The sequence below is a fragment of the Glycine soja genome, chromosome 16 (assembly GCF_004193775.1).
Source record: "Glycine soja cultivar W05 chromosome 16, ASM419377v2, whole genome shotgun sequence".
NCBI lineage: Eukaryota > Viridiplantae > Streptophyta > Magnoliopsida > Fabales > Fabaceae > Glycine > Glycine soja.
Window position 1 is genome coordinate 6,012,309 of NC_041017.1, and position 22,424 is coordinate 6,034,732.

The 22,424-nt window shown below is 33.9% G+C and overlaps 2 protein-coding genes across 5 annotated transcripts; both read left to right on the forward strand.

The window, feature by feature from the left end:
• The first annotated feature begins 3,410 nt into the window (after positions 1-3,410).
• Positions 3,411-14,582, forward strand: LOC114391037 (transcription factor GTE8-like). 4 transcript variants are annotated; one of them, XM_028352036.1, is made up of 12 exons: positions 3,411-3,713; positions 3,850-5,283; positions 5,432-5,480; positions 5,556-5,684; positions 6,542-6,612; positions 6,758-6,830; positions 10,635-10,715; positions 13,058-13,138; positions 13,221-13,336; positions 13,449-13,515; positions 13,607-13,737; positions 13,827-14,582. In XM_028352036.1, exons 2-12 carry the CDS (start codon positions 3,994-3,996, stop codon positions 14,097-14,099), a joined length of 2,361 nt encoding a protein of 786 aa, XP_028207837.1. In that variant the 5' UTR covers positions 3,411-3,713; positions 3,850-3,993; the 3' UTR covers positions 14,100-14,582. The 4 variants fall into 4 exon arrangements, with proteins under 4 accessions (XP_028207837.1, XP_028207839.1, XP_028207838.1 ...); XM_028352038.1 differs by having other exon boundaries at positions 5,568-5,684; XM_028352037.1 differs by having other exon boundaries at positions 3,856-5,283.
• Positions 14,583-17,648: 3,066 nt separating this feature from the next.
• LOC114389472 (TLC domain-containing protein At5g14285-like) lies at positions 17,649-18,833 on the forward strand. Its single transcript, XM_028350166.1, has one exon. The coding sequence runs from the start codon at positions 17,951-17,953 to the stop codon at positions 18,713-18,715; it is 765 nt and encodes a 254-aa protein (XP_028205967.1). The 5' UTR covers positions 17,649-17,950; the 3' UTR covers positions 18,716-18,833.
• The last annotated feature ends 3,591 nt before the right edge of the window (positions 18,834-22,424 follow it).

A 22,424-nucleotide genomic window follows, 5' to 3' on the forward strand; every position in this document is an offset into this window, starting at 1 on the left:
TGTTATTATACATATTATAAAAGTGACACGTTTAATAAAGTCTTGTGTTGGGTATTCTTTTCATGAGAGCTTTAAGAGTCAAATACTTAAATCCAAGAAGTAACCTCACTTCACTCCTATATATGTAGATTTTATAAGAAGTGCTCCGTTATAAACACTTTAGCACATGCATGCTTTAAATCCATTAAGAACAAATTTCATCCTTCCACTTTTATTTACTTTATGATCTAAGTACTTTTTAACCCTTGGGACTATTGATAAATAGGAATTTTTGTGGACTTAAAGTATGAGTTTTGGGCTTATTTTTCTCTATTTTTGATTAGTTTATTGACAAAAATTCATGGATTTTTGTGAAGTGTGCAACAATCAGGATAAAATTTGAATAATGTGGAACAGTGCAAAGAGACATTGGAAAAGAGCCAAAAGAGAGCACTATTGAAAAGCACAACCATGCTTCATATAGCATGATTGTGTACTCCTACTGATTTTGGGAAGATTGTGCTCTATTTCCCACAAATGGAGCATTAATGTCAAGATTCTAAGAATGACTATGCTCCCCCATAGCAAGCATGACCGTGATGCTTCTTGAATTTGAAATTCAAATTGTCCACCTAGAGAGAACGGTTGCGCTCCCTGTAGCACGACCATGCTACTTAACACATCAATTACATTTTTTTTGTTTTACTAATGGAAAAGGGTTACACGGTTAAAAAATAGACTTCTTGAGTGGAGTGAGTGACTCTGAGAGAAAATTGTTTAAGGAGGAAAGATGTGAGCTATATCACGAGGGTTCCAAATTGTAAAATTTCTAGTCTCTTTTATGTATTTGAGGATGATTATATGTTGTTTGAGCCTATATCTTGTTGATTCCTTATTTCTCAAGTTCTGATGCAATATGTTGTAAAGCCCAAATTTTAATAACTGAACTATTTTTGTGATTGTTCAATTGATTCTTTATATTGATTTTATCTTCTTTAAAATTACTTAAGTGTGAGTCAAGTTTCAATTACTCACGATTAATTAGATATGGGCTTGAGTCTCATCCCATGATGTTTACATGTCACTTCCCTTGTTAATCCGTAAAAAAACAACACAATTTCTTTCTATTCTAATAAATATTATGGATATTACTTCATTTGCAATTAGATCATTCACATATATAAATATGTCTAACTCAGATTTTTCATTATATACTTGACTATATGTCTTTGATAGTGTTGATTGATTATCACAATGTATGAATATTGGTGCAATTGGCTTTGGCCAAATTGACATCTCATACAACAAATTTCGTACCCATTTTGCCTCTTTGCTACCTACAACCAAGTCTATGTATTTTGGAACCTTAGTAGACTCAACAATGCAAGTTTGTTTCTTGGAACTCCAAGATATAACACATCCACCAAGAGTGAAGACCCACCCACTAGCTGAAGAGCGGTCTTATATGAGTTACCCAACTAAGGTACTCACTATAGTTCAAACTATAATTCATTGTCCCTTTCTAGTATTTTACTACTCTTTGAACAACATGCCAATGCTATTTAATTGGGTTACATTTATACCTACTTAATCTTCCCACAACATATGTTTCGTTGGTCGATTGTATATATTAAACACCCAATTATCTTTGAATACTTGAGTTGGGCTACTAGATTTGGTACTAAATTAATGTTTTGGCTAAAAATAATAGAAATAGATTGACAATCAAATAATCAAATTTTTTAACACTTTATATAATATGAGTGGGATAATCCTATATTATCACCATCTATAGTTATTCTAATTTCTAGAATCACATCAGCTACTCTTAAATCTTTCATGTCCAAATTTTTTGACAAAAAACTCTTAGTATTTTCCAAGGACGTCAGGTTTGATAGTATATGTCTATTGAACCCGTAAAAAAAACTTACTTATAGGTAAACAGTTTAAATTTAGTTATATAAATACATGTATAAATATTCATATGATGAATACTTATTTAATAAATACATAATTAACGTATCTAAATAAGTGACTAAGGGGTATAATTATTTATTTAATAAATTCACAATTTAGTTATTTGCTTAAATTCATCTTAAAATAAGGGAATAAAGAATGAAATAAATCCTTAAAAAACACAAAGAGTGAAATAAAATCTAAAGTAGGTACAAACTAAAATCTTGTTGCATAATGCTCTTAAGAATAAAAACGAAAATTTTGATAAATTGTGAGGAAAGAAAATATATTTATTTTAGGATAAATAATCACTTTTGTTCCTTAATGTGTAATTGTCTTATAAACGTCTGATTGAGAGATGATGAAAATATAAAATTTAGTCATATCAAGTGCAAAAAGTGTGACAAATACATCCAATCGTTAACTTCCATCCGTTACCATTAATAAAATAACTTAAATGACATATATGGATAAATTTGTCACTAAAATGATGGTCAACCTGATCATTTCTAATAGCCAATATAAAGACATATTTGTCACATACTATTTTCTTGACTTTTCACCTTAATACGTCCCTAAAATGTGAAAATACAAAATTTGGTTCCTAAAAGTGTAAAAAATGTAACAAATATATTCATACGTTACTTTCGTTCGTCACCGTTAATAAAATAGTCAATATTTAAATAAGTGAAATATGAGATATATTTATCTTTTATTTATAATAGACTGTGACTAGTTATTATAATTTGAAAAAATTTGTAATGATCGGTACACTATTATAATATTTATTTTGATAAACTAATACAATGTTTATTTTGGATAATTTTTATTGTGACAAATAAATTATAATTGATAATAAATATTATTGTTATTATTAAGTTTTGTTTTAAATTATGTTTATCAATATACTTTTTAAGTGATTATTGTAATGTTATATTTGTAACGACAAAAAATGGTGAAAATTTACCATAAAATTATATTTTATCTAACGAAATTTCGGGTCTAACAAATTAGTCCAATAGAAATATACTGATATTTAAGTCTAATAAAAAATTACTAACATTTTTGTCCAATAATGATAATTTATTGACATTTTGGTATAATAGAACATACTAACATCTAGGTCCAAAATAAACTATTGACATTTTATCCAATAAAAAATATTGACATCTTTCGTTCAACAAAAAGTTAGTAACATTTACCTCCAAAAATAATATTTTATCGTCATCTTCATCTCATCTAATTAACATGATTGATAAATTTATCTTTCTGTATATAAACTATTTTATTAATGTTGACAATAAAAGTTGATAATTGAATATATTTATAGTACTTTTTAGACTTTAAAAAATAAAATTTTATATTTTAATCTTTAAAGAATACATTTGTAAGTTTATTACACGTAATGACTAAAGTGGCAATTTATTCTTTACTTTATTATTTAAAAGTTTTAAACCAAATGAAGGGTTTGAAATAGGTGGGAGCGCGACATAATTGCAAAAGGAGGCGAGAAGTGAGAGCCTACGCGTTCTTGGCGCTCGCACTCCTCCGCAACGGCGTCGTTTTCCTCTTCTCTCTACTCCGAAGTGTTCCGTTCCGTTCTCGCTTTTCCGAAAAACGCGTTCGCGTGCGTCTCTTTAAGCGGCGGTTACCGTTTTCTTCCGCTAGGGTTTTGCATTTGCCGCTTCTAAGTTCCCAGTGCTTCTTCTTCTTCGAATCGCGTTTGCTGCAATAAAAATATATTGAAGAAAGAAAAAAACCCTTCAATGTTGTGTAGTGTAAGTGGCGTAATTACACTCACTTACAATTCTTTTTTATTACTCTCTCATTTGTAATAGCACTTGAGAGTGGTTGGTTTTAAATTTGTTGTTTTATTTCAAAAAAAATTCTTAGCAGTTTCATTAATTTTCGCAGCAACAGTGAAGAGTGCTCCAAAGCATTATTAGGTTTGGTGGGAGAAGCTGCTTTTGCAAGTTTTCTTCTTTGATTTCGTTAATAGGAATTTCAATTGAGGTAGCAGTTAGCGAATTGCAGTTTTTGGTTAAACAGTGATTAATAATGGCGAAAAGTAGGCTTTCTGGAGGGTATTATGAAAATGCAGTAGAGACGGGTGGTGGTGATTCAGAGGGGTCTGGTACATCGGGGCGAATAGATGCCGGAAATACTATTTTGGAGGATTCTAGTGTCCGCAGAAGGAAGTGCATTAGTTTGAATTCAAGTGGCAATGATGCTTTTGGTGTTCCCATGCAAGTTGTTCCCATGTCCAATTTGGCCCCCCTTCAGAGAAAGGAGCTCGTGGATAGGTTAACCTCCGAACTCGAACAGATTCGAGTGTTTCGGAAGAGAATTGAACTGCAGAGGATGAATGATGTTATGTTGTCATCTAAAAATGATATTATTAGTAGCCGTAGAAATGACCATAATGGGCCTCAAGTGGAGAGAAAACCATCAATGTCCAGTTCTGTACCAGGGAATGAATCGAAACCTTTAGGTCAGAGTCAGAAGCCTCGTGAATGGAATCGGGGCTCTTCTGGGAAGTTTGAATCTGCTACGCGGACTTCTTTACTGAGTGCTGCAAATGCTTTGTTGATGAAAGATTGTGAGTTGTTGTTGAAACGGTTAATGAGTCACCAGTATGGTTGGGTTTTCAAAACCCCGGTGGATGTGGTGAAGTTGAAGCTTCCGGATTATTTCAGTATTATTAAGCATCCAATGGATTTGGGAACAGTAAAGAGCAAGATAGCTGCAGGAGAATATGCAGGCCCAATAGAATTTGCTGATGATGTGAGGCTTACTTTTTCTAATGCAATGATCTATAATCCACGTGGGAATGATGTCCATGTCATGGCTGATACCCTCAGTAAATATTTTGAATTGAGATGGAAAGCAATTGAGAAGAAACTGCCAAGAAGAGATGATGTGCCATTTCCTTCTAAGCCAGACACTTGTGAAGATGTTAAAACTACTAGAACATTGCCTCCTTCAAAGCCAAACTCTTGTCAAGATGTAATAAAAACTACAAGACCGATGCCTCCTTCAAAAAAGAGAAAAATATCCACTCTGCCCTGTCAACCTGTAGTTATGCCACCTGCTAAGAAAGTTATGTCGGATCAAGAGAAGCACAATCTAGGTATAGAATTGGAGTCTTTGCTGGGAGAGATGCCTATGCATATCATTGATTTCTTAAAAGAAAATTGTTCAAATGGTGAAGAATGTGGAGAGGACGAGTTAGAGATTGATATTGATGATCTAAAGGATGATACACTGTTTGCTTTACGAAAGCTTTTGGATGACTTTTTGCTAGAGAAGCAAATGAATGAAACGAAAGTTGAAGTGCGTGAAATAGAGGTACCTCCCTGCTATGAACTCATTCATGAATTAAGCTAATATCACTTTTTATCAGAATTGTACTCATCCTGCCTATCCACAATGAGATATCATTCTTACAATACATATGATTTGGCTTCTGGTTATCTAATTTTTTTTTTTGTTGCAGGTGTTGAATGATTCTGGACCAAGCAATTCCTCATTGCTACCATTTAAAGGTTTTACTAAGTATATTGTTTTGTGTGCATGGATATTCTATTTTTTTTCCATTTAAATTTTTGTTCCACGTGTAGGTAATGATTCAGATGACGAAGAAGTGGACATTGGTGGAAATGAACCCCCTGTCTCGAGTTATCCTCCTGTGGAGATTGAAAAGGATACAACTTGCAGGATCAACACCTGTTTAAGTCCAGGAAGCAGTGGTAAGTGAGGTTTGAATTTCTATATGATGCTTTTGAATTACATTTTTTTTTAGTTTAGAGACCAAATTAAAAAATTTTCATGTAGTTCAGGGACTTTTTGATTAATTTAACCTATATTTTAAGCAGAGTTGTTCTGAATGTTAAATAAAAAAATATTTTTTTTTTAACTTGAAGTGTCCATGCACATATGTGAGTTTAGGTTCAAGTGTATGAGTTTTGGCACAAAAAAATATTATTTTTAATTAGACACCTAGTGAGGGGTAAAACATATGTTGTATGAGTGTCAACTGTCAAGGAGGTGTTGGTGTTAGTTATAGATGTGTCTAAGCTCTGACACCTCAAACAAGAGAAGTGTCTGTACTTCATATATATATATATATGGGGCATATCTATATGTATTTAGAATAATTCTCATTTTAAGAATGTGAGAATGATAAATTTGTGTTATACAACTATATATGGATGGTCAAGATTAAATGTTAATTAGTGGTCACATGATTACTTAAAATTTATGTGCATTTATCTTTTAATTTAACTATTCAAATATGATATAATGATCTATATTTATTGTTCTCCTTTCTCTCAATAACTAAGAGTTCTAACCTTATACACTCTTTATATATAATGGAATTTTTGGAGTGGGCTTGTGCATTATCACACTTTATACCAAAGACTCTTGCATGTGAGGGTGTTAGAGATGAAATATTAAGCCATTCATGTGTCTTCACCTAATAGCTTAAACTTTTGAGGTTGTTGGTCCATGACATACTGATTTGCTTATATTTTCATTTGACATTGATTGGAAAACATTTGCATTGTATGCTAATTAGTGCCTATATACAATGTGTGGATTGCAGATACAGACTCTAGTGATTCTTCAGATAGTGAATCTGATGATGTTAAATCAAATCCAGCAAATGTAGCAAAGGTCTGGTTTGGTTATTAAGTGAAAGATCATATTTGATTGCCTGTTATTTTTCACTGTTTTTATAACTTCTGATGTTTCGGATCCTGCCTTTGATTTCTTTGCTTTGTATTATAATTATTTATTATTCATTTGGGATCTTCTTCAGGAACCAGAAAATATGGAATCTGGAGCTCAGATGGTAGAAAATAGCAGGGCAGATGATACTTCTGAAAGAAATCGTGAGTAATTTTTCTTTCTCTGTCTTTTTATGGTCCTTGTTGATGATCAAGTATGATCTGCAGTACGAGAAACAGTGCAATTTATTATAGAACTAAAATCATAGCTGTCAATCCTGTCATAGCGGAGCTGAGCGGACAACTCTCTCTCTCCCTCTCCCTATATATATATATTTCTTATTGTCACGTTATTTAGCATTTTTTATTACAACAACAACAACAACAATGCCTTATCCCACTAGGTGGGGTTGGCTACATGGATCAACTTCCACCATAATGTTCTATCAAGTACCATACTTCTATCCAAATCATTAAGTTCGAGATCCTTTTTGATAACCTCTCTTATAGTCTTTTTGGGTCTTCCTCTGCCTCGAATTGTTTGTCTTCTCTTTATCTGGTCTACTCTCCTCACTACAGAGTCTACCGGTCTTCTCTCTACATGCCCAAACCACCTAAGTCTATTTTCCACCATCTTCTCTACAATAGGCGCTACTCCAACCCTCTCTCTAATAGCTTCGTTTCTAATTTTATCTTGTCGAGTCTTACCACACATCCACCGCAACATCCTCATCTCCGCTACACCTACTTTATTCTCATGTTGGCTCTTGACCGCCCAACATTCTGTTCCGTACAAAATCGCCGGTCTTACCGCAGTCCGATAAAACTTTCCCTTTAGCTTGATCGGTACCTTTGCATCACATAACACCCCCGATGTTTTTCTCCATTTCATCCATCCTGCTTGAATGCGATGATTCACATCCCCTTCAATTTCTCCATCATCCTGTATTATAGATCCAAGATATTTAAACCGTGTGACTTGAGGGATAATATGGTCTCCTATTTTCACCTCTGAGTTAGAAACCCTCCTTCTTTTGTTGAACTTACATTCCATATACTCCGATTTGCTTCTGCTTAGGCGAAAACCATGTGTTTCTAGAGCTCGTCTCCAAGTTTTCAACCTCTCATTCAACTCCTCCCTCGACTCTCCAAGGAGGACTATGTCATCTGCAAAAAGCATGCATCTCGGCGCTATCTCTTGGATTTGTTCCGTGAGGACATCCAGAATTAAGGTAAAAAGGTAGGGGCTAAGGGTTGACCCTTGATGCAAACCAATTGTGATGGGAAAATCGTCTGACTCTCCACCCTGTGTCCTAACACTAGTCGATATCCTATCATACATATCTTGGATAGCTTGAATATATGCTACCCTAACCCCTTTCTTCTCTAGAGCTTTCCACAAAATCTCTCTAGGCACTCTATCATACGCTTTCTCCAAGTCAATAAAAATCAAGTGCAAGTCTTGTTGGTCCATGCGATATTGCTCTATCACCCGCCGTAATAAATAGATCGCTTCCATGGTCGACCTTCCCGGCATGAAACCAAATTGATTCTCAGTAACTTGAGTCTCCTTTCTTAATCTCCGTTCGATCACTCTTTCCCATAATTTCATGGTATGACTCATGAGCTTGATTCCCCTATAATTTGCACAATTTTGTATATCCCCCTTGTTCTTATAGATTGGCACTAACGTGCTTTTCCTCCATTCCTCCGACATGCGTTTTGACCTCATAATTTCATTAAAGAGTTTGGTGAGCCACTCAAGACCTCTATCTCCAAGAGTTTTTCATACTTCAATAGGTATGTTGTCTGGCCCCACCGCCTTACCGTTACTCATTCTTTTCAACGCTTCCTTTACTTCCTGTTTCTGAATCCGACGATAGTACTTATAGTTCCGGTCCTCTTCTCTTGTGTCTAGACTGCTAGAGTCATATCCATATCCATCATTAAATAAGTTGTGGAAATACGCCTTCCACCTTTCCTTGATATCTTTTTCATGCACTAAGACTTTGCCTTCTTCATCCTTAACACACTTTACTTGATCCAAATCTCTAGTCTTCCTCTCTCTACCCTTAGCAAGCCTATATATAGATCTTTCTCCGTCCCTGGTTCCTAGAGCTTGGTATAGTCCGTTAAAAGCTTGGGCTCTTGCCTCACTCACCGCCTTTTTGGTTTCATTTCTAGCTATCTTATACTTATCCCAAGTTTCAGAATTTCTACACCTAGACCACTCCTTGAAACACTCCTTTTTTACTCTAACTTTGCTCTGAACACTTTCATTCCACCACCACGATTCTTTACCCCTAGGTCCAAAACCTCTAGATTCACCCAACGTCTCTTTAGCCACTTTAATAATCTCTTGGGACATCTTGTTCCACATATCATTTGCACTTCCTTGTGATTGTCCACACCATCCCTCCCATATCTTTTGTTGGAAGATTCCTTGTTTCTCACCCTTCAAGTGCCACCATTTGATCCTTGGTGCTACCATAGGACTTCTTCTCTTTGCCCTATCTCTAATTCTTACATCTATGACCAAAACTCTATGTTGGGTAGTCAAGCTCTCTCCCGGGATAACTTTACAGTTCAAGCAATACTTCCTATCAGACTTCCTGATAAGGAAGAAATCTATCTGAGAACATGTCCCTCCACTTTTGTAAGTGATAAGATGTTCCGCTCTTTTCTTAAACCATGTATTGGCTATAGAAAGATCCAAAGCCTCCGAAAACTCTAAGATGGATTTACCCTCCCCATTCATCTCCCCTAGGCCAAAACCCCCATGCACCCCCTCAAAACCTCTAGTCACGCTACCTACATGTCCATTGAGATCCCCTCCTAGGAAAACTTTCTCTCCTTGGGGTATATCCTGAAGTACCCCTTCTAGATCCTCCCAAAATTTTACCTTAAAGTGTTCTGCTAACCTAGCCTGAGGTGCGTACCCACTAATAACATTAAAGGTGTCCTGTCCCACTACCAATTTTAAGGTTATGATACGATCTCCTACTCTTCTTACATCCACGACATCCTTCTTCCACTCCTTGTCCACAATAATCCCTACCCCATTTCTTAATCTGATTTTTCCTGTATACCACAGCTTAAATCCCGAGTTGTCTAATTCTTTCGCTTTTTCACCTGTCCACTTAGTTTCTTGTAGGCACATAAAATTGATCTTCCTCCTCACCATAACATCCACTATTTCCATAGATTTTCCAGTAAGTGTGCCTATATTCCATGTACCAAAGCGAATCCTCCTGTCATGAACTAGCTTCTTTACCCACACCCGTTCACGAAAATGTGGGAACCCTTGCTTACTTTTCACTACATCCGGGCGGCAATGCAGCGGCCCTTGCTCTTTTGACACTGTACTCGAGCCATACAGCGCGTTGCTTCCGGGCAACGACCTAGCATTCACATTATTACGTAATTGATCCATGTCATAGAGATTCGACAAAGTTTTACGTTGGCCGTCGAAAGCCTAACACAACCCTCTCCTTTTATCCGGGTTTTATTTAGCTTATTATATTATATATTGTGTTTTATTTAGTTTTTATTACTTTTATTAGTTAGTTTATTATATTTTTTATCACTATTATTTTTAACTTGTTGTATTATATATTATGCTTTATTTAGTTTATTATTATTATTATTTATTTTATTATATTATACCATAAATAAAAGTTCACAAATTGACAAATAACAGTTAAAAACCCACCCATGTTGGACTCAAATTTTGGACACAACTTAAAGCCCAAGGCCCAACATATCAGAAATCACACCCTGTAACCCTGGTTCTGTTCGCCAATGCCGCCTCTGTGAAGGTGAAGCATCCCTGCACAAAACACAGTGAAGAGCTTCTGTTTTCAGAAACTAAAAACCCAAAATAAAATAAAATAAAAAAGTAAATACCCCAAATTCCCTCAATAACAATGAAATAGTGAGGGCATTTTTGGGTTTTCATTTGAATTTCAGATGACAAGCAAGGATCCGCTCCAAGAACTGTGATTGCCCCGCGACAACCGCTCCGTAACAAGGCTCCTTGTCATGTTGGAGGTCCGCGATTGCAGTCGCGTCGACTGCGATTAACAACATAGACTATACCATGTTTTTTCCATCTGATTGTTTGTCTCCTGTTTTTGTATGATTTGTTCCTTCTGCATGGCTTTCTATATAGAATTCTGAGTTGGATTCTCAAGTGAATTTCATGCTCATACATAATGTGATTCAGGGAATCCTGGTACTGGGAGTAATATATTCTTGTTTTATATCTCAGCATGTAAATTGTCCTTATTGAGGTGATATTGAATTATTGATTGAAGACCCTTATTGATTATTGACATTGTAATGAAAGGACTAAGGAGAAAGTAGAATCTGCTAAATTGCTGTAGATTCTTGTTACAGTTTTCCAGGGTTTTATTGAAAATATAAATTTATCTTCAGATAAACAGTACCGAAATTTGCTCTGAAGATTGAACATAATGTAAATGTTTTGGGGTAGTGGTTTGAGTCAATATTGAGGACTGCAGGATGTGTTCTGTTGTGCCTTACTTCTATTAGTGCGGGGATCATAGTGTTGCCAGTGCCAAATGATGTGAACTGCATTGCAAGATCCTTACATTTTGCTGAGGCTGGTTGAAGGGTGTATATTGGTTTAGACCAAGGAAAAAATGGTAGTGAGTGAATTGTGTTTCAACGAAAATTTTATGGTTGATGCCTCAGTCTGATCCAGTGCTATTACTCTCATTAACCATGCTGTTGGATATTGGAGATAGTGGCATTTGTAATATAATAGCTTTACTCAACCCTCAAGGAAGTTGTTTTATTAGAAGGATCATTGGGTCATTTGGATGTGCTTTTTTGTAAAAAGTTTTTTTTTTTAAAAGGGACCTTTCAGATTTTTAGCATGTTCTGGATGAGTTTTTGGAGGAAAAAAAATCAAATATTAAAGAACACTTTCACTTTTGTTTGAGATGGGTTTTTGAGATTTTGAAAATAGACCACTTTTAGAATTAGATCATAGAGAGTTTAGAGATATTTCTTGGAAAACATATCCTGGGCTACTTTTAATAATATTGTCCCGTATCTTCATTTTCTTAAACCCTACTAACCTATTTTCTTACCACCCCATATTTTTCCTGTGCTGCTACAATGGTGCACACCTCACTGCCTTGTTCTTATTTTTTCTTTTCAGGTATGTCTCTAAGATATTGTAAAATTTTGATATCATAGATGTCTTCTTCACCGTCAGGAGATACTTATTTAATTAGGATAAAATTGTTTTGTATAGCCATCTCGATGATAACTTGTAACTCTGGCATTACCAGAGGTTATTGTCTCATGTTTCATTTGAATCTCAAGAACCTAGCCACTCAGTGCGTCCCCAACAATACTCCCCTCTTTTGCATGGTTTTAAATATTATAGAATCCAAGATTATTTATTGGTTAGAGCGAATTAAGAAAAATATGCAAGTATAACCTTGAGGCTATAAAAGAAAACTATTACATTGAAGTTTGTTACGTATCAAATCAATGGAGAAATTAAGGCAGCTGTAATTTATAGATTCAAACTGAGTGGATGAAATGGAGAAACACTTTCAAAGTTATTTGTGATGGAAAATTCCCCTTAAGCTAAAATGAAAATTTTACTGCAGGGTCATAATGATTGAAAGTATTGTTAATCTCTTATTTATCTACTTCCACCTACCTTACTTTTTAATTCTTGCTTAAAATATATTTTTTTGTTTAATTGCTCATTTGGTCCCTATAGCTACAAAAACTTTCCCTTTTAGTCCCTACGCACCATTTTGAATTCATTAAAGTCCTTGCCGTAGGGACTAAGATGGATTAAAATGATAAGTGTAAGGACTAAAAGGAATAAAAATGGTATTGCAGGCACTAAAAGGGAATGTTTTTAAGTATAGGGGCCAAGAAATTTTTTTTGTAATTATAAGGTCTAAATGAGTAATTAAACTTTTTCTTTTTTATCATATGCATATTTGAATTTGAATAAAACTGAGTGGTTTTATCATATGCATATTTGAATTTGAATAAAACTGAGTGGTATGTATCCTCAGAAAGTAATTTGAAAGAACACTCAAGTAGCAAGGGAAAAGAAAATGTTTCGGTTATCTTTTTTGGCAGTAATTAGGAGCTTTTATTTTATTATTATTATTATAATAATAATAATTTTATTGTGAAATCATCTATGTTCCCATTGGGCATTTCAGACATGAATTAACAACTATCACTTTGCTAATATTATTACACTCGTGATAAACTTATGTATTCATGCTTGCTTGCTTGAATATTTTTTAGCTGTCCCTTTAATATTGTTCCTGATACAATTTCTTGACCATTGATGTCTTGTACTCTTACAATCTTACTCTTTCTTGCAGAATCTGTTGGTGGCTTGGATAAACTTGAGGATAACTCTCAGCAAAAGCCTAGTTCTTTCAGCTCTGATTGCCATCAAGATGGTAGGCATGCGTGTGTTATGGAAGACATTTTTCTATTCTTATATTCAATATCTAGAAACCCATTTTCTTATTAATGTTGCAGGAGAATGTGGTCCAACTGAGAGAAAGGTCTCTCCTGATAAACTTTATCGAGCTGCCTTATTGAAGAATCGATTTGCTGATACTATCTTGAAAGCTCGAGAGAAGACACTGACAAAGGTAAAAGACACATATTTGAGCTACATGGCACCGACTCTGCTTATTATTATTGTTCTGATCCTTGTTTGAAATTGGTATGTGATTTTGTTAAATTTAATTTGACTGAGGTCAGGGTGAGAAGGGTGATCCTGAGAAATTGCGCCAGCAGAGGGAAAAGCTAGAGATCGAGCGACAGAAAGGTGATTTGGGTGTTCTACCCATGTATCACAGCCCATGTCGGCTGTTAAATGTTAACTAACCTATTTGTTGATCTGATTCATTGTTGAGCAGAAAGGGCAAGGCTACAAGCAGAGGCAAAGGCTGCTGAGGATGCTCGGAAGCGGGCAGACGCAGAAGCTGCTGCAGAAGCCAGACGCAAGAGGGAGCTTGAGAGAGAAGCTGCAAGACAAGTACTGCTGCAGGTAAAATAAGAAGTGTCTATCTTACTGAAATATGTCCATCTACTTCTTTGCTTTGAATTTTATGGGAGCATACACTGGCATCTGTGCAGATGGAAAAATCTGTCGAAATCAATGAGAACTCTCAGTTTCTTGAAGATTTTGAATTGCTTAGTGCCGTACCTGCTGAGCAATTACCGAGTTCTGTAGATGAGACCAGTCCTGATATCTCTCAGGATGGCATGGGTAGTTTCAAGTTTGGGGGTGGTAATCCCTTGGAACAACTAGGATTGTACATTAAAGATGATGATGAAGAGGAGGAAGGAGATCCACTGTGTGTTCCAAATCCTCCTGTAAATGATATAGAAGAGGGAGAAATTGATTAAGTAATAATGGTCATTCTTTATATGATGAATCAAGGATCAAACTAAAATTATCTTGATCTCCAGAAATTCCCCAAGTATTCTAGTTCTCCTAATGCATGAATTTGTCACAAATGGGACGGAACGTATTTTCTTGCAGCAGCCTTCGGTTCGGACTCAAGAATGACAATATTGAGTTACTTTTGCAACAGAGGAGAGTTTGAACAGAATCAAAATACATTTTTGGTCATTTGCAATTAGAAATATACATGATACATCAGCTTCATATAGGTTAAGTTGTGTACAATGGAAACTTCCGATTTATTTATCAATCAACATTCCTTCACATACTTGAATTAGCCTGTCTCAGACTGCTGTCATACCAGATTTTTAGATATCATAGATTTAATTTGTCGCAGAAAATGAACAATCTAAGTATTGCTTTTCATTGGTTGCTCTCAGATTTTTTCTTCATGGTGATAAGTATAGGTAGGACCTTCACTGTTATTAATGGCATCATCTATATCACTTATGCTACTAATTCATCGACATGGACAAGCCGTTCATATAATTGCTTACATATGACAAAATCAATGACGATTAGTTTGCCTCACCAAGACATGTAAATCATAACTTAATACGAGGTGGACCAACAACGTTGCTATTGAAATGCACTTGGAGCCACTATGCTCTGGCCTTGGGGGAATTTTTGAATGGGGAAGTTTACAGCGTAGGCAAATATTTGAGGGATTATTAGGGTGTAATAATACATGAATCACTCATAATTTTATATACTTCATTAACATATCTCATTTTTCTTTATCTCTCTTTTTATTATATTATGAACTTTATCATCCATATATATATATATATATTCCTCTTTTAAGTGTTGGATAATATATTTGGTGTCCACCAACCATTATCCTTAGACCTTAAACAAAAAGTGCTGCTGCAGATGCAATTATTGGGGATTCTCCTAGCAAGATTAAAATGGGCTCGGAGAAGATGTATATGATGGTTAGAACTAAAAAAAATGCCTGGTAGTGTGAGAAGCATCGTTGATCTATGCAAATTTGAGTCTGAGACCTTCATAGCGAGGCAACGCAACAGAGTTCCAGCGATGAGAAGGGAGAAGGTGACGAAAGGGGGAGTGACGGTCAGGGATTGGAGTTGCACGGTGGCTATTGAAGCAGAGGATCACAATTTTTTAATTTTTAATCTTTAATTAAAATAATTTTCAATTCATTAAAAATAGATTTTATAATGGTCAATGTTAATTATTTGACAGTCAATGTATTAATTTTGATGGGGGACTAAAATAACCAATTTTTTTAAAAAAGGAGACTAAATATCTCAATTTTAAAATATGAAAACTAAAATCACTAATGGATAAAAATAAAAGGACTAAAAGTAACATTTTATCTTATTATATGCTATAAAAACAAGTTTGTAGTAAAATTCAATAGAATATTTTATCTAATTTGCTTCAATATAGAATTAATTATGGAATAAAAATTAATTCTTTAATATTATCTCTGAACTCAAATATAAGAAAAAATATCACAATTAACTAGAAAAGTTAGTTAATCATATTTAATTGTATCAATTTCAATCATAAAATATATTTTATAGATAATAAAGAAAGAATCATTTAAACTAATAATTCAATTAAATGAAATATATTTTAGAAATAATATCATTTAATTATGTCAGGTTAGTTAGAATTTTCTTATACTTGAGACAGAAAAGTATTTTTTTCTTCTTCTTATATTTGATATTAGACAGAATATACAATTAAAACATATAAATTTACCTAAATTAAATCACATTAATTTTTATTTCAACGTAATTCTAAAAAATTTAAAATTAACATGAAACCAAACACACACCTAACAATGCTTAAAAAAAATTATACTAAAAATGTTTACTACTCGATAAACCTTAGTCAACTCATAATATATTCCTAACTAAAGAACAATGATAAAATAAAATAAATCCCTATTAAAAAATGACATAGTTAATTAGCTTGCTATCAAATATTCCTAACTAAATAACAATGATAAAATAAAATAAATCTCAAAATATTAACATAACGATCAAATGGGATTGGTTGATGAGCTTGGAGGTGGGTCGCTAAGATCAGAGACTCTGGGTTTACATGACTCTTGCGGCCATTTAACTATGGTTAAAAAACTAAATTTGTCTATGAAAATATGATGGAGAGACAAATTGGTATCTCAAGAATCAAAAATATAAATTTAATTTTTTAAATATGTAAAAAATATGATAGATTAATGTTAAATTTGTGAGATTATTTTGTCATTAATTTGTAATGTTTAAGAATCAACTTGATATTTTTTAAGGATTAATTTGACATTAAGTTATAAAATTTAAAAACTAATTTTTTATTAAATTGTTTGTAGGATTAGTTTGCCATATTTTTTTTGGCTAAAATGTAATTTTTGTCTTCCTATTTTTTCAAATCTATAATTTTAATTTCCATATTTTTTAATTGAGACATTTTGTTTTTCACTTTTAAAATATCCGCGATTTTATTTTTTCTATATTTTAAGTGAGACATATCATTCCCCACTTTTAAAAAATTGGTGTTTTAGTCTCATTGATCAATTTCATACTTGATTGTGTATTCTATTAATTCTTATTTTTAATAAATTAAACTTGTTAACATTTAAATAAGTAAAAAAAATATTTGTCACACGCATAATAAATAAATATATGTCAATCAACATTTATGGAGTATAAAGATTAATGTACGAAATTGATTATAGGAACTAAAATTATAAATGAGAAAATGTCTCATTTAAAAATTGAGAAATTAAAATTGTGAATTTTTTAAAAGTGAAGGACTAAATATTTCAATTAAAAAATGAGGGGGCAAAATCATTGATTTTAAAATTAGGAGAATAAAAATTATATTTTAATCTGCTTTTTTCATATTTAAAAACTAAATTTAAAATTTTCATTTTAAAAAAATTAATTTATCAGTATATCATGCTTATGCTTGGATGAACGAATATATCTATTTACCTTTACAATCTTTCATTAACAAAAGCCTTACCACACAATTCACAACGACCGTTGCGTATCACATGTTTTACCACACAGTTCACACTTATATCCTCCAGGAGCTGCATCACATGGTTGATGTCTGAAGTATATATGCCTCTTTAAACTTTGTTCAGTACTTATAAATTTGGCACATAAAGAACGTGTAATAAAAAGTATTACTCATTTGAGTAATCAGTAAATATATTTAAATCTTTTTACATGCCAACTGAATAAAATTATAAATATTTTCGATATCTTAAGAATAAAAAAATATTTAACATTTACTCTACTTAGTAATTAAAAAAATTAAAGGAGAAAGATATAAAATTATCCATTCATATAGACATATACTGAGTCAAAAAGTTAGAAAGTGAAGCTCAAACTCTCCTAATGTCTAAGCTAGAGAGATTCTAGACACTATTTTTTTTTTTTTCTTGATGTAACAACTATTAAAGTACATATCTTTTAATTTATCTGTATACTTATTTATTTTTTTAAGTGAATATTTATTTTAACTGTAAAAATAAATGAAATATTTATACAGCAATTAAACATAAAATTGATAGATAGCATCTAAACTCCAAGAGAGAGTGCAATAAAAGCCCAAGAGAGGAGAGTCAATCAAACTCGTTGCTCTCTCACTCAGCTTCATTCAATCCTCTGAACAATCTAATCGAATCTCGATTCCTCTTACTTTTCCTCTTCAATTTCAACTCACATTCCTTTACTTCAATCTCAATCTCAAACCAGCAGCATCAGAATAAAAACCCAGAATTTCACCAAGAAAACCAGAAAAGAAAAGAAAAATGACAAGAACAGCACCGACAACCTCGTTAGCATCATTAGAAAGCTGGGCCATCTTGGCATTCTTCTTGATGTTCCTCTCCATATACTTGATCGGATACTTCCTTATTTTCCGCAAACAAACCCTCAAGATCCGACCCGAATTCTCCAGCTGTCTGATCTCACTCTTCCACGGCACCCCCGCCGCAATATTGGGCTCCGCCGCAATTCTCTCCGACAGCCGCCAGGGCTTCGCCGCCCCCAACACAAGCTTCCAGAAACTCGTCCTCGACTACAGCGCCGCCTACTTCCTCACAGATCTGCTCCACTATGTTTTTTTCTACCCTAAAGACGTGCTCTTCATCGCGCACCACGTGGCGACCCTCTTCGTGGTCCTCACGTGCCGCTACGCCGTCTCGCACGGCGCCTTTGCGGTCCTCGTCCTCCTCGTCCTCGCTGAGATCACCAGCGCGTGTCAGAACGCGTGGACTCTCACTGGGGCAAGAAAGGACCAGGACGCGCTCGCCAGGCGCGTGCATCACGCGCTCTCGCCGCCGTTTTACGCGGCGTATTCGGTCGTCAGGGGGTTTGTTGGGCCCTACTTTGTTTACCGGATGATTGTGTTCTACGTGAGTGGGGGCGCGCGTGGGCTTGTGCCTGTTTGGGCCTGGGCCTCTTGGGTCTTGGTTGTTGTTATGGCTATTGGGGTTAGCATTATGTGGATTTCTAATCTTTGGGTTCAGTTTTTTAGGGAAAGGAGGGGGAAATTAGAAGAGAAAATTAGATAGGGAATAGGGGTTTGTTGTTGTAAGCAAAGCATCTAGAATTATTAACATTGTTCTCTTTTTTTACTTTTTTTAATATTGCTTATTTTATTTCTAATATTCTAATAGTGGTTTTTTTTTATTTAAAATTTTGATTTGGTTTCTTGTGCTATGGTGTGGTTTGTTTATTTATGGCCATGGTACCGTGGTAATTAATGCTTGTCGTTTTGGGGGTTGGGGAGTTAATGTTGTGGCCTTAGCAAAATTAATTTTGTCTCTGATTATCATGGGCTTGGCATGGTTTTCAAATTATGGTTTCAACGTCATTTTCTTTTTTGAAAGATTTTCAACGTCATTTTTGATAGAGAATTTGTGAGTAAATTTGATTGAGGTGGCAAAAATGAATATTATGCCGTCAACCAAACAAATGTTGATTTTATGGTTGGCATATTGGGATGAGAAACGGAGGTAGGAAGTTTTGGGATAAGGAGAATGAATTAAGTTCACTAATGAGACCTGCTTGGTTAGCAAACTTTAAACAGATTTTCTGTCTATGGCCAGTTGAATATATTAAGGATTAATTAAGTTTTTAGTTTCCAAATTTTTCATTAAATTTTTGTTTGACTAATCAAGATTTTTAAATATTTTTAAGTTTTAGTTTTTAGTCCTTAAATAAAAGTTTAATCTCATTATTTTTATTTATTTAATGAGATTTAAAGGATTAAAAAATAACTTATTCAAAAATTTAATGACTAAAAATCTTAATGAAAAAAGTTGAGAAATCTTGATTAGTTAAATAAAAGTTTAGGGACTAAAAATCTTAATAGAAAAAAAGTTGAAAAGAAAAATCTTAGTCCTTAACCAGTCAAACATAAATTTAAAATTTAAAATTAAATTTTAAAATAATTTAGAGAGTAAAATTTTAATTAATTAGGTGACATTGTACGACACTCAATTACTAAGTAGTACGATTTTCTACACTGCATAGATGTTGGTTTTTGTGTGAGGATGAAGAGGTTTCGCTGTAATTGAGGGCTTAGACTCAATCTTTGCTTTTGCTTTAAACAGTGTTGGTACACCCTGTTATTTTAATCTTTCTTTCTTTTACCCATACACCCCCAAAATAAATTTACAGCCAGCATTTTTCATTAGGTAAATGGCAGTAGAGCATGATGTGAGTATTGAACTAGGTTTCGAAAATCTAATTAATCCTCTCAAACACGACAAGATATAATCATTACTCTTAATGTAAACTTCGGCAAAATCATCAAATTGGGTTCCTTTTACAAATTAATTATTAAAATTGGCATGTTTCATTTTTATTTACCAAGGGGGTATGTTATTTTACTACAAAACATTTACTTGAGGGATGCGTTCTACCCGAACGCGACACGTGGTGTGACTTGACAGGATGATGGGATAGGGGTGGAAGTGGTGGCCTGCCAGGCGCTACCAGTAGTGGTGGGGCCCCAGGCGCGACCACTAGTGGTAGTCTGTCAGGCGCGTGCACTAGTGGTGGGCCCAGGCACGTCCCTCTTCCCTATAAAACCCCTTCCCCTCCGTTTCATTTTCACACAAAAACGTTGAAGTGAGCTGAGTTGAAACGTGTTGAAGTGCTTTATACCGGTTAGAATTACTCTAGATAACTTAAATTACTTTCACAACAATTTCCTACTTCGCACACTTATGACGCAAAACAATCGGCATTTATTTTTAATGTCTATGTATAAATTTTGGCTATTAAAAAAATATACCAACAACATCAATAATTATGAGCTTAACTAATAATAATAATAATGTGCTAGACATAAAAACTACTACAATAAATAATTATTGTCATCAACAAACAAATATAACATAATTATAACCAAAAATTAAATTATTAAGTTACCAAAAATTACTAATTATCACACAAAAAATATAAACAAAATTACTATTTCATTTTATAGTTCGTGTCAATTTGTTTATGCACCTACAAAATATAATCATTATTATCATCAACAAAATAAATATTAATTAATGCTTAATATATTGAAGATAAAAAATATTTACTAGTTTTGAGCAAAATTTCTAACCGGTATAAAGCGTTTCAACACGTTTCAACTCAGCTCACTACAACGTTTTTGTGTGAAAATGAAACGGAGGGGAAAAGGTTTTATAAGGAAGAGGGACGTGCCTGGGGCCACCACTAGTAGATGCGCCTGGCAGGCTACCACTAGTGGACGTGCCTGGGGCCACCACTAGTAGATGCGCCTGGCAGGCTACCACTAGTGGTCGCGCCTGGGGCCCACCACTAGTGGTCGCGCCTGGCAGGCCACCACTTTCACCTCTGTCCCATCGTCCTGTCAAGTCATGACATGTGTCGCGTTCTGGTGGAATGCGCCCCTCAGAAAAGCGCTTTGTAGTAAAATAGCAGACCCCCTTGATAAATAAAAATGAAACAGACCCATTTTAATAATTAATTTGTAAAAGGGACCCAATTTGGTGATTCTGCCGTAAACTTCTAATTGTTGTAACTTGTTAGTTTTAAGTTTATTAAATAAAATGATATAACTTACCGTACGGGGCTTGTAAAGTTAATTTTGTTGTTGAGGATAAGAAAAAATCCACTGAAAAGAGTAGCCACACAATGTGAAAGCCCAACCCCACAACATGATTTGAAATTTAAGGGGAAAATGACAGTCTTGCATGTCATGCTAAAGTTGAACCATGATATTTTTTATTGGAGAATCATGACATAGCCTTTCTCTTCTTGATGTGTTATTATGTTTCTTTTATATATATATATATATATATATATATATATATATATATATATATATATATATATATATAAGATATCTGAAAAGAAATATGTTATGTTTAGCAACAAGTACATTTGCTTGTAAATTGCAACAAAAACGTGCCCTGAATTAATAATGGAAATAGAATTGGTCTTTGCTACCAACACAGTACAGTAATAAATAACTGGACAAGGAAAACGCAAGTGAAAACAGAAAACGTGACAAATTACTTAGCGGCATGTTTGTTTCACAATTCTCAGGCACTAAACCCGTTTTTGCTCAACTTTCTCCCGCCTACCCGTTTGAGTGCCAAAAAAAATAAGAAATAATCTCACTACTAATACAAAAAAAAAAAGCCCAAGTTGTACCGAAAATGGAACCAATGTTCCGTTTCATTTTAATATATTGATTTTTTTAAATTCCATATCTATTTTATTTGGAAGTATATCAAACACAAAATATAATTCATATATTGTGTTCAGTTTTGTTTTAGTACTTCTCAACGAATTTGGATTCCCTAGTCGTGAATCTCGATTGTTTGATGGGTGATTAGTATTTTAAAGATATTTTTTAAGTTGAACTTATTGAAATGATACATAAATTGTTTGAACTTCTTTAAATAATTCTAATTGTTTGACGGTGTGAATACGGGTTTTTGTTGGATAGCAGGAAATTCATGTCTACTTCTCAACCGTAGGTTGTCATTGATGTTATCCTTAATAGGAGGAGTTTGAGAGAAACGTAAGTTGATGATGACATTAAGTTATTTTTCCAATATTTGACTTAATTACCAATGTCTTGTTTTAAAATATTTATAACACATTATTGTTTAAATGAATTATTTATCTAAAATTTATGAGTCCTTCTAATGTCACAGAGTTAAGAATTTTACACAAAAATTTAATCCTATGTTAAAATTATTAAAGTAAATACTTAACTTGAGTAAAATT

What these genes read in the sequence shown, in the direction of transcription:
- LOC114391037 (XM_028352036.1), top strand. Translation starts at nt 3,994, where the DNA reads ATGGCGAAAAGTAGGCTTTCTGGAGGGTATTATGAAAATGCAGTAGAG. An exon ending in TTGAAGTGCGTGAAATAGAG is followed by an intron (nt 5,284 to 5,431) that starts GTACCTCCCTGC and finishes TTTTTGTTGCAG; the next exon opens with GTGTTGAATGATTCTGGACC. An exon ending in ATCCAGCAAATGTAGCAAAG is followed by an intron (nt 6,613 to 6,757) that starts GTCTGGTTTGGT and finishes GATCTTCTTCAG; the next exon opens with GAACCAGAAAATATGGAATC.
- LOC114389472 (XM_028350166.1), top strand. Translation starts at nt 17,951, where the DNA reads ATGACAAGAACAGCACCGACAACCTCGTTAGCATCATTAGAAAGCTGG.